At 44.9% G+C, this 15,168-nt stretch overlaps 1 protein-coding gene across 2 annotated transcripts in view; it reads left to right on the plus strand.

Annotated features, from left to right (window-relative positions):
- LOC138582800 (pentraxin fusion protein-like) overlaps positions 1 to 15,168 on the plus strand; it is a 242,263-nt gene that overhangs the window by 123,786 nt on the left and 103,309 nt on the right. For both annotated transcript variants that reach the window (XM_069654452.1, XM_069654453.1), the window contains 3 exons: positions 4,061 to 4,105; positions 8,030 to 8,309; positions 12,308 to 12,462. In XM_069654452.1, coding sequence (XP_069510553.1) covers positions 4,061 to 4,105; positions 8,030 to 8,309; positions 12,308 to 12,462 — 480 coding nt within the window. The remainder of the gene's footprint in view (positions 1 to 4,060; positions 4,106 to 8,029; positions 8,310 to 12,307; positions 12,463 to 15,168) is intronic.

The raw sequence follows: 15,168 nt of genomic DNA on the forward strand, positions 1-15,168 counted from the left end.
CAAAACACTACAGCGGATAAAGTTGTTCCTCATGGATAGAACAGAAATCACCTGACTCCCCTCATTCAGTTCAACTCTTGTCAAATAACCTGTGGAGTTTCACAAGGATCTAGCCTATCATCCTTACTTTTCAACACCTACAGGGACCCTCTCATGAGGCATGTAAAAAACATGGGCTCACCTATGTTACAACTATGTGGACAACTCACAAGTAGGACCAGCAACAATGAGACCATTACCACTCTTTCAACTGCCTACCATAGGTGAGCACAATGATGACCACTAACAACTTAAAACTCATCCTCGATAAAACAGAAATAAGTCATGATTCTGACTGGAACCACAAATCAAACCACTAGTAAACAAATGTTTCCACCATCTTCGCTTAACCAGACAGATAATGCCATTACCCACCTTCTAGCAAAGGACCCTCCTCATCTTAAAACTGGTTTATTGCAACAATCGACTATGTCAACAGCAATACCTCGGAAATCTGGACTGCCTCAAGAAGAGACTTCAATTCATACAGAGCACAGCACAAGACTAATGCTCAGATCCGACTAGAGGGAAAACATAGGCTCAGCACTAAGAATGCTCTACTTGCTACCAGTAAACAAAAAGAGTACATTTCAAAGCACTCTAAAGGGATATGGAGCAGAATTCACCCGAGCATGGATCACTCAGTACCAAACATGAAGGATGCCAAGATCCAGCAACGATGTACTACTAAACACCACGCGCAACAACAGAAACACACAGAAGATTGTCTTTCCTCAGCATGGTGGCAAAACTCAAGAACACTTTAACTAAGGTAATGCATACAACCCAGGACCAGCTTAGATTTAGGAAGCTGCTAAAGAATTGGCTTTTAAACAGCTAATCAACTAAGAAACCACCCAGCAACAGGAAGCCCACTAGCATTTTACGGCAACCAACAAACATAAACAACAAGATAGATACTTACTGTTTGTTGCTTGACTAATCTTCAAGTGAAGGGACTGCCAAAGATGGTGCCCCCCCACCACCTCTATGTCACTCACATGACAATGGGAAATTCGTGCCTGGGTTCCCACTGTATACCAGACTTCTGCCATAACAAGATATGATGGGTGCCAAACGATCTCTGCCCTAGCTCAGATGTAAGACTCATTTAAGTGTCACACAATATCCTCCCATAAATCCTGACTGGCAATGGGGGACCGAGAAAATACTGCAAAGAAATGAAGTGTGCTCTCTTATGTCTCACTTGAAACTTTGCTATATCTACCCACTAATCCCTCAGGATAGCGCTTCTTCGGGAAGTGATTAGTGATGGGAACAGGTAACTGGCAGTGACCATTGCTGTGGCACTTATTTCTTCCTTAGAATAATAAAAGGTTAATAAGCTATTTAAGTGTGATTGTTGGTTGGTTAGACATTATGGGGGTACAAAACAAGGTGTAAACAGCGTGAATGAATGACTTTGTCATGAATTTCGCTTCACTTGGTTTCTGTAGGAGATTTTTTGTAGGTTCTCATTAGGTTGCATGCTGGAACTTGAAGGCTTCCATTTAGGACCGGGGATAAGCTACAGTAGGGGTTTCTTTTCCAAGTCCTGCAGAGTGGAAAAAGTGGCTGTAAAAGCATTCACCATCACCTTTTACACCAGTGGGATTTTGTACGAGTTGGCAGCCAAAGCTGGTGAGCACAGCACACTTAACTCATTCACTTGCTCTTCCCTGGCCCACCTCCCAAAGCCGCTTGATTTTCTGCTAGCATTTATTTTTATGCTAGTGGAAATCCAATAGATCCGCATGGAAGCAGCTTGACATTTTCACCTCGTAAAAGCATGCACATTCCAAAGGAATTCCTTGTAGATGGCTCCCGCAATCATTAATTGCAGAAGGCCTTTTCACTTTTCCAGAGTCATAGTGGAAAAGTTAACAGTATAGGTGATTTGGCCTGTGTTTTACTATTTACCTTTCCACTACTTGGTTGTAAACAATTAGAATTGCAAAAGTCAAAAGTGCAAACTGAAGTGGATTCAGAACAAAATTACCTCATACGCTTTTTTGATCTACATGTTTCTGCAATGATGTATACATTGTCAGATTAGTTCATCATGTGACTAAAATGCTGTTTGAGTCCTATGTATAAAATAGAGTATTAATTTAGGTTTTCAAACCCATACATTAATACATTTTTGTACCAACTTGAGCTAGGAAGATATGTGGTCAAATATCTTCAATGCACACTAGCGTCAAATTCCGGCTTCACTGCTTCACAAAAGTGTGTGATCCTAGCCAAATCATTTAAACTCAGCGTGCCTTACCTACCAAAATCAGGTGCCCAGAGAAAGGATTCAGTTTGCAGTGCACTCTATGCCAAAAGAGATCACTCATGCTTTGCTAGACTAGTGTTGGTCTGTACATAATAATAGGGACTCTTCATATTTACCACACAAAGAAGCAGATATTGTTTGCAAATGTTTGTCGCTCTCAGAATGTTGCTTACAGTTCCAATTGCTGTTGTCCTCTGCATGCTCTCACTCGCTGAAACCCTCAACTCGGGTCAATTAAAAGTTTGCTTAAAAAATGCAGCAAAAATCTAAATGTTTTGCTTTAATATCCCATGCTGCAGTATTCTAGCGGGGGTGGGGGAGTCTCTGGGCCTCATTACACGGTATGCGGTAACCATGGTTGCCGCCGGTATTTTACCGTGTCTGCCTTGGTGGATGGCGGAATTACCGCCCTACTCCAAGGTGAGCGGGGGCGGTAATTCCCCATTCACCAAGGCACTTCCCCATTCCCATTTTTGACCCCATAGGGCTCAATGGGAATGGGGAAGGAGCTAATTACGGTACCGCAAATTGCGGTACCGTAATTAGCACCAAGGTCCCTTTGCGGGCCCGTTCCTTAACGGCTGGTAAAACCAGCCATTAAGGTCGGGTCCCGCAAAGGGACCTCGTAGTAAGGCGGTAAGGGTTTACCGGTACCGGTGCCCTTACCGGTACTGGTAAACCCTTACCGCATTCTGTGTAATGAGGCCCTCTGTCTTTCCCAACAAGAGGCTGGGACCGCAAGACCCTCCTCTGTAGTCTGCTGACTGCTGCTGAAACTGCGATGGCAAGGCTGGGGGCCTTGTTGCTCATTCCCCACAGAGAAGTGGGGGGACCCGCCTGAGTTCTTCCCAGCCAGACCACGAAGACATGGTAGAGATGCGTGGGAGTGGTGCTAACCAGGAATGGTGGAAAGGGGGAGCGGGTGGAAGGTGAAAGGAGGGGTGAAATATGACGGGGGAGTGATTTTTCTTGCTTCTCTTTCGCTCTGGGTTTGTACTTTTTTATAGCTCAGTTAAAACATATATGTTGAATAAAAGGTAAATAAAATGTATTCTTAGTGGACAAATAATTGTGATTCACCTCTCAGCGGTCTGTGGTGTACGGTTCTAATTTTGAATGTTGGGGCAATAGTTTTCCTTGCAGGAAAGGCGAGACGTGATGGGCCGCAAAGAAATTATTGGATGGAAGGTGGGAGAACTGATGAAGAAAGTAGTGAATGGAAGGTTAAAAGAGTCGGGTGGCTTATGGAAGGAGACTAGGGAGCAGATGGAAAGGTCAGGGAGAGCAGACATTTTGGAAGGGGTACGGTAGAGCCTGTGAGTTTGGATGGGAGGCTCGGATGGAAAGGGAGAGCAGATTTTCCACTTGAACAAATTGGGTGATCATGGGCAAATCACTTCATCAGCAAAACCTGGTGAGGTGACCAGCAGTTTCCAGCCAGAGTCATACTTCTAAAGACACAATTCCAACAGCAAAAAAAAAACACAAATTAAAAGAAATGGAACATTTTGCCCTGAAGTTCATCATTGTCACACTCGTTACAGCCATCAACTCCTCTCACCCCAGGCTCCATCCACATGTGCCTCCTACCCACGCAGCCATTTGCCTTAAATCTGCCACTGCTTTACGGTAGATCACTGACACACACAAACATACAGTCCTGATTTCACCCCACCCCATCTCGAGTTACTACAAAAAGAGGCAACTGGTGCATTTGAATTGTCTCTTGTTCTCTCATAGGCACAGTGACGGAGCTGAAGAACATCAGGAAGCATTCCAATGAAGGTAAGGAGGCAGCAGTGTAAGGGCATGAGGCAATCGGCTTCTGGAGATATAGGCCCTGCTCCAATTTAGACAAGGAGGCAGCAGTGTAAGGTCCTGGCAAACAATGGGCCTGCTCCAATGCAGCAGGATGTAAGGCCCTTGGAGATGCAAGGCTTGCACCAATGTAGTTAGGGGCCAGCAGTGTGAAGAAAGAATGCAGCAGTGTAAGGTCTTGGGAGAACTGAGGCCTGCTTCAAAGCTGATAATGAGGCATCCTTGTAGGTTCCTAGGAGACTTAGGGTCTGCTCCATGGTAAGGAAGAAAACAGCAGTGTACGATTCCGGGAGACGAGTGGTCTATTCCAATGCAGACGCATCAGAAGCCCTGGAAGGTGTGGGGCCTGCTCCGATCTGTAGAACATTTTAATCGGGCAAAGTCTAATTCCGAGGAGCTTTCCACCCACTCCAAACCAGGCGCGCACAATTCTCCTTAGTTAATAAAGCCTTTTAATAACTCTGGGACCCCCAATTTAACAAAATTGATTCCTTACCGCTTCCCTCCCCTTTCGGGACAAGAAACATACAGGGTTGCACAGAAAATACTGGAATCCAATTAAAGATAAACAAATTGTTTCAAAGGTCAATGATGAGAAATAATCAACATACACTTCGCTATAGGTATCTATGCTCTTAATTCACCCTGAGCACGCATGCACCATAGAGTGGATGCATGAGAGGTCAGTAGGAATCTTTCATTTGTGAAAACCACCAATTAGTTAAAAAATCCCTGCCTATCCACTTTTCGCTACATCCCCTTTGTTCAAAATGCCACCCCCTTACTCGATAAACATTTCAGAATTTCAACAGAATTTTAAACTCATTTGCACAAACTGCTGGTTCTTTGGGTATGGGAAAGGCGTGTAGAAAAGAAAATGTATATTCAGCAGTATGTTGGCAAAAATCCCTTCAGTTATGTTGCTATTCAATTACCATATAAAATCTCCCTTTGTCCCTTTCAATGGGCAACTTGAACAGCGAAAAGAAATGGACAGTGATATTTCCTCTGTGCTTATTAACTGTTATCGATCGAAGAACACCTTGGAATTCGACATCAATCCTCCATATTTCAAGTGTCTGTTATGCCCCCTTAAGGAGCACCATAGAATTCCATTGCAGTCTATCGGAATTACCGTTGGTTGCAATTCCACCAGTGGTAATTGCTCCAATTTGTCGGAGGCATTTCCTGCTCTTTCCTTCCAAATTCATAAAGGGCAGTATGCTAAAATAGGAAGTCATTCTGTTACCAATACTTCTTGACCTCACTGCTATACTCAAAATGAGGCCCCATGCATTTACAAGTTGGTGGATTGTTCACCAACCATTGCATTGCATTGCCCTGGCCCTTCCAGGTGTTTGTGTACGCAGAAATATATGCATGTTCTACACAAAACCTTCTTATGCATGCGGAAGTGTAAGTCAAACTTTCAAATGGAAAAACAACCTCTTAGTTCCCAATAAAAGAAAAACCTCACCTCTCATCAAAGCTAAACATAAAGAGTCCCTTTCCCAGCAGGGGGGCTTGCTGCCCGAGGTACTACTTACCCTTGAGGTTTGTAATTTGCACAAGCGTAAAATGCAACTGATTTACCCAAAGCAATATGTGGGCAAATTATTCAATTCACTCTAAAAATATGGCAATGAATCACTTAGTGAATCACTTAGTGGGGCACTATAGAGGTGCTATAGCTTTAGCAGCTATGCAAATGTGCAAGAAACATTTATGTCAAGTGTGGCTGTAAATCAGCAGTAAATCTGCTGATTTACTGCCAAAATCATTTGCTATCAGTGCATCTCAGTCGTTTGGCATTATCAAGGGATTACAAGTGGTTCTGCTCCAACTTTCAGTGTTATGCAGATGACACCCAGCTCTCTTTCAGGCTCCTCTTGGCTGCCTCCTTCTCTCATCCTGACTGTCTGCAATTCAGGAGTGGTGGGCCGCCAATGATCTCTGCCTTAATTCCCGTAAAATGGAGATCCTTCTCATCGGAACACCAGCTCCCTCCTTTCCTCTCTCTCTCTCTCTAGCTGCCCAGTCTGGGACCTCTTCCTGCTCCTACCTATGAGGCTAAGAACCTTGGGTTCATCTGCAACTCCATCCTCACCTTCTCTCCTCACATCTCCGATGTCTCTTAGAAGTTAAACAATCAGCTGCACCTCCTCAGAGGTATTCTTCCTTTCCTCACTTTCCTCAAGAAGCTCACTGTCTCCAGAGCTCTGGTCCTCTCAAGGCTGGACTACTGCAACAGCCTCTTTCTAAATCTTCCTGCTTCTGCTCTCCATTCTCTACAACTTATCCAGAACAGGACTGTGAGACTTGTCTTTGGCCTCAAGCCCAGGGATTGTATATCTCCAGCTCTGAAATCTCTTCATTGGCTCCCAGTGGTGGCAAGGATGAAGTTCAAGACCCTCTGCATTGTCCACAATGCTTTCTGGGGCCTGGCACTGCAACACCTCCAACTCTCTCTTCCTAGGTATCTCCCATCTAGAGCTCTCTGCTTATCCACCTCCAACTCTCTGAGGGTCAGATGCTTTTACAAGCAGAGAGTTGGGGGCAGATCTCTTTCTTTCAGCTGGGGCCTCCCTGCCTCTGTCAAACTTGAGCAAAACCATCTCCGGTCCCGGAAGCAACTCAATACCTTCCTCTTCGCTTCTGCTTTCTCTCTTCCTCTCCCCTGCTGAGGACCTGTCTGTTCCACGCACTGGTCACCTGGCCACCCCCTGAACTTGGGCACAGGTCCCTGACTGTCCAGTTGCACCTCGCACTCCTCTTGTCTCCACCAGCACTTGCGGTCTGTATCTGTAACCCTACAGTCCCCTCTCTCTGCACTTATGAGCCACCCTGCACTTCTCCACCCCTCCTTGCACATCCCCCCTTCCCTGCGCTTCCACGATCTGAATGACACAAGGCCTAGTAAGATTGTTGTTTTGTCCTCCCTCTATTTCCCCCTCCTTGTCTTGTCACGCCTAGAAACACTTGTGTACAGGTGCGTTATATGGAAGAGTAAATCCCCGTTTTTGGATTCTGCAGGAGTTCATGGGGATTTTGGTGGATATGCAATGAGCGATAATCCTGTGTGGTAAAACTGTGGATTATTGGAGACAAATGGAAGGATTCACTTTCTGTTTTTTGCTAAAGGTGAATCCCCCACTTCCCCTCCACATCCGGAATTCAGCAGTGTAGCAAATGTGGGGGCTATTCCGTTACTGCCAAAAAAGTGGTGTTAACGGAATTACCACCACTTTTTCTTACCACACTGCCAAGCTCGTAATGAATCCCTTAGTATTTTTCAATTCTACGCTGTCCTTTTGTGAATCCGACCCCAACATTCAATCACAAATAACATTTATAAATGTGACCATATGTTACAAACATTTGGGGGATTTCCTGTAAACTAGTCTTTGAAAAAAGCTCTAAAAAGTCATTAAGCTTATTTATGATTTTAAAAATTAAAACCTGTTAAAATGGTCACCACTTTCTAACTTTTTAACAAATAATACCAACGTTTTTAAGCTATCTAAGCATCTTAACCAATTGCGCAAACTGTATTTTAAGGTTTTAGCTAAGTTTTAAAATTCAAGGTTTTGAAGTAGGAAAGAACGCATTTTAGGCATTGGGAGTGGTTTTTCCAACACCCTTTCCTGTTGTAGGATCCTGGATTGGGAGCAGGATTTCAGTGGGGCAGAAATTGGCAAATTCCCCACAACCCTGGTTGACATGTGGTCAGTTTGCTTGTACATTCCCTGAGCTGCCATCATTTAACGGATCCCAAAGGGACGCTTCAGTGGGTGTTCCCTTTTTGCAAAATGTATCCTGCCTGAGCTCTCGAAAGGGTGATTGATGCCAGTCCATTCCTCTTTAATTCTTTGCCTGTATTTCCCGCTCCAGCTCCCAACGTGGCATTGACTGGCCATGCCTATCAGTCCAGCATTGCGGGCAGAGCAGCTCCGGACAAGGCAATCGACGGTTCCTTGGACAACAGCAATGAAAGTGGACAGTGCGCCCACACCAAGCGAGAGATGGAGCCCTGGTTGACTGTGGATCTGATGTCCAGCTTCAAAGTCTTATCTGTGGCCATAACCGTCCCAAAGGATGGCAACACGGAACAACTGGTTGGTGCTCAGATCCGAATTGGTAACTCCGCTAGCGGCCGGGCAAAGAACCCCAGGTACGATACTGACACACGGCATGGTGGGGGGCACAGTGTTAGATAGAACATGAGGTGGGAAAGGACTACTCAGTCTTGCAGCATCGGAAATCAATATATTTCCTTAGGAATTTGTGCTAAAGAGAGGGTCAGATAGTTAAATTTTTTAGCAGGACCTGAATGTGGGCCATCCTAGAAAGGTATTACAATGTATAAATATACCATACAAAAAAATAAAAGCAAACTGATGCAAATAAACTGTCAATTGTATGTGTTAATTAAACATCTTATGATTCTAACAAAAGTATCAATTCCTGCAAGTATGAGTATCCAACCACTTGCCTCCCGTTGTCTTCCACCGGTCAACTAGCACCATTCCCCTTACTTTAAAACTAAGCAATAGGTTTATCGTCCCTTCACCTGCAAAACTTGTCCAATCGTTATATGACCTTATAAAAAAAAGAACCACCTGGCTTATATATGGGTTCAATATAGCAGCATGCCAAGTTCACAGTTAATTCAGGAAGGCAACACGCGACCAGAGAGAAAATCTGAGAAAATGAACACAAGTTATGATAGAGGGTATACTTTGAGTCACCCCCCATACTCCCACGAAGGACTCCGACAAATCCTGTAGCGGGCGATCCTGTTTCCTCATGTCATGCAGCCGGTCGATCTGCTTTTATTGGAGACGGTAGAAGTGCGTGTGAATTCTCTGCCCCATTTCCTATCAGTTGGTGGTTCCCCAAGATCATGCCCCCCCCCCCACCTTGCCTTGTGACTTTTGCACCAGCCTGCAAATGGTATTCAGGTGCACCTTAAGGAACATAGAGATGGTTTTTGTGCCTCGATTATAGCATTCACCGGGTGCTCCTCTGGGATCTGCAGGAGGTCAGACCAACACCATCACATCTTTGAGGCCAACCAAGGGTTTCCAGGCTGAACCCACACTTAGGGTGACCAAGAAAAACAGCAAGCTATGTAGAAGGTTCCTGGAAGATTAAAGACAGACCCAGAACCTCAGCAGATAATGTCTTACCCACATAAGGGCACAGCAACCAATGGAATAAGCCGAATAGTTGTTACATTAAGGTTAGTCTATGTGTAGCACCTAAATAAGGTGCCAAATGGAGGCCTCAACATGGTACCAAGAGGTAGAGTTGCACCAAGGTCCATGTCTCATGGGAACTGAGGAAAAGGTGCCGGCTCAGTAGATGTACTCAACAGCGATGGAGGCAAATTTGGAGGGAGAGGCCTCAGGGGCGGCCCGGGCGCCAAGCCTTGCTTAACCAGTCATCTTGTAGGCCCTTGGCCTTTTATCGATCTCTGTTACACTTCATAGCACAGGGGCATTTTGACAACCTCAATGAGTGCAATTTTCACACCCACAGGAATTTCTGTATTATTCTAGAAATGTGCAAGACTAAACACTTGCGCTTTTAGGTTTTTATTATGATCTAATCACATTGTTTTTATGGCGTGTATTTTATTACCTTTTCTTATATGCGTACATGAAAAGCTTGAGTTGTTGAACGTGTTAAAAAAAGAATTGATTGATAACCTAATCCCAGCGCTGAGTGCAGCTGGGGGGAAATCCTGGATGGGTCTAACACTTAAAGGAAGACAGGTGTTGAGTGAGATCCGCCATACGCCCCTGCTCCTGAACCCACAGTTCCTCATTCTGTTCTGCACCAGGTGTTCTAGAGGATGCATAGTTGATGCAAGCACTTAGGGGGGCATGCTGCTCACTTAAGGCCCCTGCCAGTGCGCAGTGTCCTAGCTACGACCCTATTTATGCGAACCAAGGCTAATGGATGAAGGTATAGTAGCAGTATCCACCTGATAAAGCCTTGTCCCAGGTGCATTACCATGGCGACAGGTAACATTCATTCTCAGTCTATCATTTTGAACACTGTGTAAGACCTCTGCGCTGCCTACCGCTTTAGAGACTGAAATGCAAGGAAACATCTCAAATTAGAGAAACTGGGGCTCATTACGGGTCCAGCGGTAACCGTGCCGGTGCTACTGGGGGGTTGCTGCCAGACCCGTAAATATTTACTGGCGCCTGACTTCCCAGTGCCACTGGGAGATTACAACCCTTGCGGCCCGGAAAGTCAGGCTCCGGTAAATTGTAAGTACCCATTCCCATAGAGTCCAGTAGGACTCTATGGGAGTCGCGACCATGAAAGCACAGGCACCGTTGCTAACAGTGCTGGTGCTTCCATGACAATCTGCCTATCGTGGCCGCTGTGCCCGGCAGGATCAGACCTGTCGGGCATAGCTGCTTCGGCAGGCAGACTTGTAGTATGCCGGTCCGGAAACAATGGTGTCGGAAACCTTACCGGCACCGTTGTTTCCGGACCGGCATACTTGTAATGAGCCCCACTGTCTTTGTTTGAATATGGTGTTTCTCGATTAAACACACCATGGGGCTGATTAAGAGGTACGTGCTAAAAAGAAAAGGCGGTGTTTCACTGCCAAAAGACACATTAGCATAATGCCAAGGATTCAGAGCTGACCCAAGAGTGGCGTTAACAAAACAACTCTGCCACTCCTGGGAAGCCGTGGTTTACAGCATAGCAACATTCCTGACAACCACTGCATGCATTATTGTCTGTCAGAGACTGTATTCCAAAGCCAGAACACCCTTAATGCAAAAAGCCTAAAGAGGTGTTCATTAACAGTACCCTAGGAAGTGCCGTTAAACAACACAGCATACTTTTTCCAATTGTAAACGTGGAATTTCACAGACTGCAGCACCACTTTTCTAGTTTAATGAAAGTTTATGAAAACTTTCTGCCACTGGAGCACGTATTTCCCCCACAACGCGTGGTTTTAGCAGCTTTTGCTTCTGGAATGCACAATATTTCCACTCCGGTATTATCACCCATCTCAGGGTCTGATTCTGAGCTTGTGATAAAAAGTGTGTGGAAATAAGACATTCTCCCCTCCATTTGCCAGCACCATCATCATGAGGTGTGTGGAAATATTAGAGGGGATATGTTGTGCTTTCCAGCAGCAGAAGCTGCTAAAATCCTACATTGTGGGGGAAACATGTGCTCCAGTGACATTGTGAGCATTTCTTCTAGTTCATGAAACATTTCTTAAACTTTCATTAAACTACAAACGTGGTGCTGCAGTCTAAGAAATGGATTGTTTAAAAAAGGGAAAAGGTATGCAGTGGAGTTTAACAGCACCTCAAAGATACAGTATTATTACTCCTTTTTTGTCGTGCAAAACCAGTGCTGCTGAGAGGAGAATCCCCTCCGTGTGGCTGCCCTGCATTCCTGATGGTTGTTAGGGCTGTTGTCAAGCCATCAATCAGGCACCCGCAAAAGCCGAAGCTTTCATGTCCCTGCACCACATTCTTTCATCATCAGAATATGGTGTTTGTAAGTAAAGTGTTCCTCCTTCATGGAAGAACACTTTCTTACATTTGCATGCACCTCAGAATCAGACCTTCTCCACTCACTAAATTATGCTGTCTATAAATTGTTTCACAATACCCTCTGAACTCCTCGTTCAAGGCCCCATCCCCATAGAATTCAGAGGTCTGCAGATAATTTTAACTGCAAATTCCAAAAGTCTTTGCCAGCATAGTCAATGTGAGGGATCTTAGAAGTTGTAGTCCAAAACGCATGGAAAGTCACAGATGGCAGACCACTATCACCGAGCCAGGTATCCCTCCAGTATTGGATTTCTGAAGTACCCAGTAACCCTCTCTCCTGATTTTCCATGAAGTTGAGGGTCCTGACTGCCTTACATTGAACAGCATGTGCTGGTCCAAATATTTTTAAACTTGGTTTGCCACTCCAGAACTGAAGTGAGAAAGTGAAGAATTAAATTGAAATTGATACATGTGGTTGCATATGCCAAATGGTGCATGGTCTATTCGTGGAAGGCTTGGCCTTGTGGGAAGGGATTGGGTATTCTACATTCAGCTTAAGGTTATCTTCCAGCAGAGAAATGTAGGCGTCTGTACATGAACTTTAACTTGTGCCTCCATCTTCCCCTTGCAGCTGTGGCTCAATCCTCTCTGTTGCCCCGGGAGACACTCTTGGCTTTGACTGTGGTGCGATGATAGGACGCTACGTGACTGTGTTCATCCCAGGGCGTGAGGAGTCCCTTGCCATCTGCGAGATTCAGGTCTTTGGCGTGCCAGAGGACACCCCTAGTGAGTAGACTGATTCACACACACAGAGTTTAGGAGGCTGGATTTGTAAGGTCCTGGGCAATTAGGGTTCCCCTCCTCTCATGCCATGGCCTCTCCTTCTGAGACTTAGTAAAATAGCACAGTAGGTTCAGAGCTTCAGAAATAAGCATGCAACCGGAAGGTCACACCTGCAAATATTGGCACACTGCATAACAAGGACACCTACTGTTCAGGCACATTTTAGCACAGGCTTGGATCCTAGGGGGAGTAGACACCCCTATGCAGCAGTGACCCAAGTGTTCAGACATCGTAAAGCATAAGCTGAGATCCAAGGGGTGGAGCTAGGGTTTAGCTCCATGCCATATAATGAAATGTAAGTTGATCTTGTTTAATGCACAACTGCCTTTTTGGCTGTATCACTCTGTTTGGCTTTGCAAGGAAAGATGAAGGTTTGGGGTTTTAGTAGGATAGAGATGAAGGAAGGTGTGAAACCTGGAGTTTGAGGAGTGCAGGCTTGAAGATACCGGGTCCTTAGTTTGTTTGTTTGTTTTATTCATTTATAAAGCGCACCACACCCTGGGTTATCTGGGAGCATTACAAGACAGCTTTGATACAAAATGGATACATACAGATAGTCATAGCAAAGCAAATGTAGGCTATAAACATAGACAGGTCAACAACGTAGAAAGAAGGCATTTACACATAATTTACAAAGGTCAGGCATGTAAAGGAGATGTATAATGCGGAGTGGGACAGGTGCATTATAAAGAAAAAGCAATTAAGACCTCTGTGTGCTCTAAGCATTCGTGTGTACAATGTAGTTCATAACTAGCCACTTTTTAGCTTTTTAGTGCTAGTCCTGAAGCTTTGGAATGTCTGATCGGTGCGCAAATAAGGGGGAGAGCATTCCAGTGTTGGGCAGCCTGAACAGGGAAGATGTTGCCACCACCTCTTTTGAAGTTGAACTGTAATTCAAAAGGAGTTGGTAGATCTAGTGGGTCGAGATGAGTTTTTTTTTTAATGACTTTCTCTGTTAAGTACTGGGGAGCCGCATTCTTAAGGCATTTATGCGTAATGGAGACTATTTTGAAATTAATCCTGTCCTTGATGAAGAGCCATTTTTGCTTCCTTCTAGTTTCTGAGATATGTTCTCTCCTTGGGATACTCAAGGCTGTCCTGCATAGAGAGGATTGCAGTAATCAAGTTTAGACAAGATTAAAGCTCTCACTAGTGTAATGCAGCTATTTGTTGAAAGGTACAGTTTGCAAGCATGTGTAAGCTGACATGTGTAGGAGGTTGCAGAAGCCGTCACATGAACTTGTTTGTGCAGGTGCAGAGTGGAATCAAGTTAAAAACCTAGTGTTTTAGTCTCCTTAGCGACTTTGATGTTATTGCCGTCTATATTGAATGAAGAGTATTGGGCAGCAAGTTTGAAGGGCGTAGGGGCACCTAAAATCAGAGTCTCAGTCTTTTCATCATTCAGGCAGAGGCTGTGGACTGCCATCTATGCCTGGATGATAAGATACATTTTTATTTAGTAAGGCGAGGTCTGTGTCATAGTTGCCCGAGAGAGGTGTAAGTATCTGGGTGTCATCTGCGTAGTTCGTATAGATGACACCCAAATGATCCAATTTGTCAAAAGAGGCTTTGTAAATACATTATAGATTGTTGGAGAGACGCAAGAGCCTTGCACCACTCCGCATGTAATGGGGGCTGGGTCCGCAGCAGCAGAAGGAGAGAAGACTCTCATCGATCTGTTACTTAGAAAGGATTTGATCCAGTTGGCGGCCTCTTGCGAGATGAGATCCTCCCGCTGATGAGAGGTGTTCACAGAGGATATTGTGGTCCACCAAATCAAAAGCGGCTGAAAGGTCAAGTAAGAGAAGTAATGCACATTGCCTGTTATCTTTCAGTTGATCTAGTGCTGACATGGTTCTATGTACTTTGTGGTGATGCCACTTGGGTGTGTGTTTTATCTATATGGAGAACCCAAGATATGAGATTACTATGAGACCAAGGCATTAGCTAGGTTTGGTGGAGTCTGTGGTGCCAGAGCCAAAGATGCCATCTTTGGCATAGCTCTTCCCATTTTTATTTGTTATTAGAAGGTATAAAGCTGCCATGAGCAGGTGTGGGTTGGGGCTCCTGTTATGGAGTTCAGTGCTAGAATGAACAGTTTGGGATGGAGTGAAGTTCCATGAGTGGCGGTTCCACTGTGTTGTTCTTGACCGAGTGCAGAGTTCTCACAGCAGCAGGTTCTATTTCAGGCAAGGGAACAGTAGACCGACCTGACTGTGTCTGATTTCCCAAGGCATGCGTGTATCGAATGTGCTGGTAAGATGAACCTGAAAGGGTCCTATCTCAGTTGTGTCATGGCTTGCAAAGTTCTCGTCCCTGTCGTTCATTGCAGAAAGCCTTTTTGATCCCAAGACGTATGCTTATTTAAGTTGTAAAATGCCCAAGGTGGTTCGCCTTTGGCTTGAGCATCTGTTTATCAGATTGTTTCCGATGGGCCTTTGTGTCTAAATCTGGGATGGTGGTTAGTTGAAAATGGTCTAGACTTTAAGGGTGCCACTCTGGTAATTTGGGTATGGTCTTGTGTATAGCCAGTGTTTGAATGATTTTCTGAAACCTGGTGGTCTTCCTATTTGCACAAATGCTTGAGGATTGAGCCATAGCTTGGTAGACAGGTATCAGAAGGAGGAGTCTCTTTGACATTTCCATGTG

The sequence above is a fragment of the Ambystoma mexicanum genome, chromosome 3q (genome assembly GCF_040938575.1).
Source record: "Ambystoma mexicanum isolate Mex_15411 chromosome 3q, UKY_AmexF1_1, whole genome shotgun sequence".
Classification (NCBI taxonomy): Eukaryota; Metazoa; Chordata; class Amphibia; order Caudata; family Ambystomatidae; genus Ambystoma; species Ambystoma mexicanum.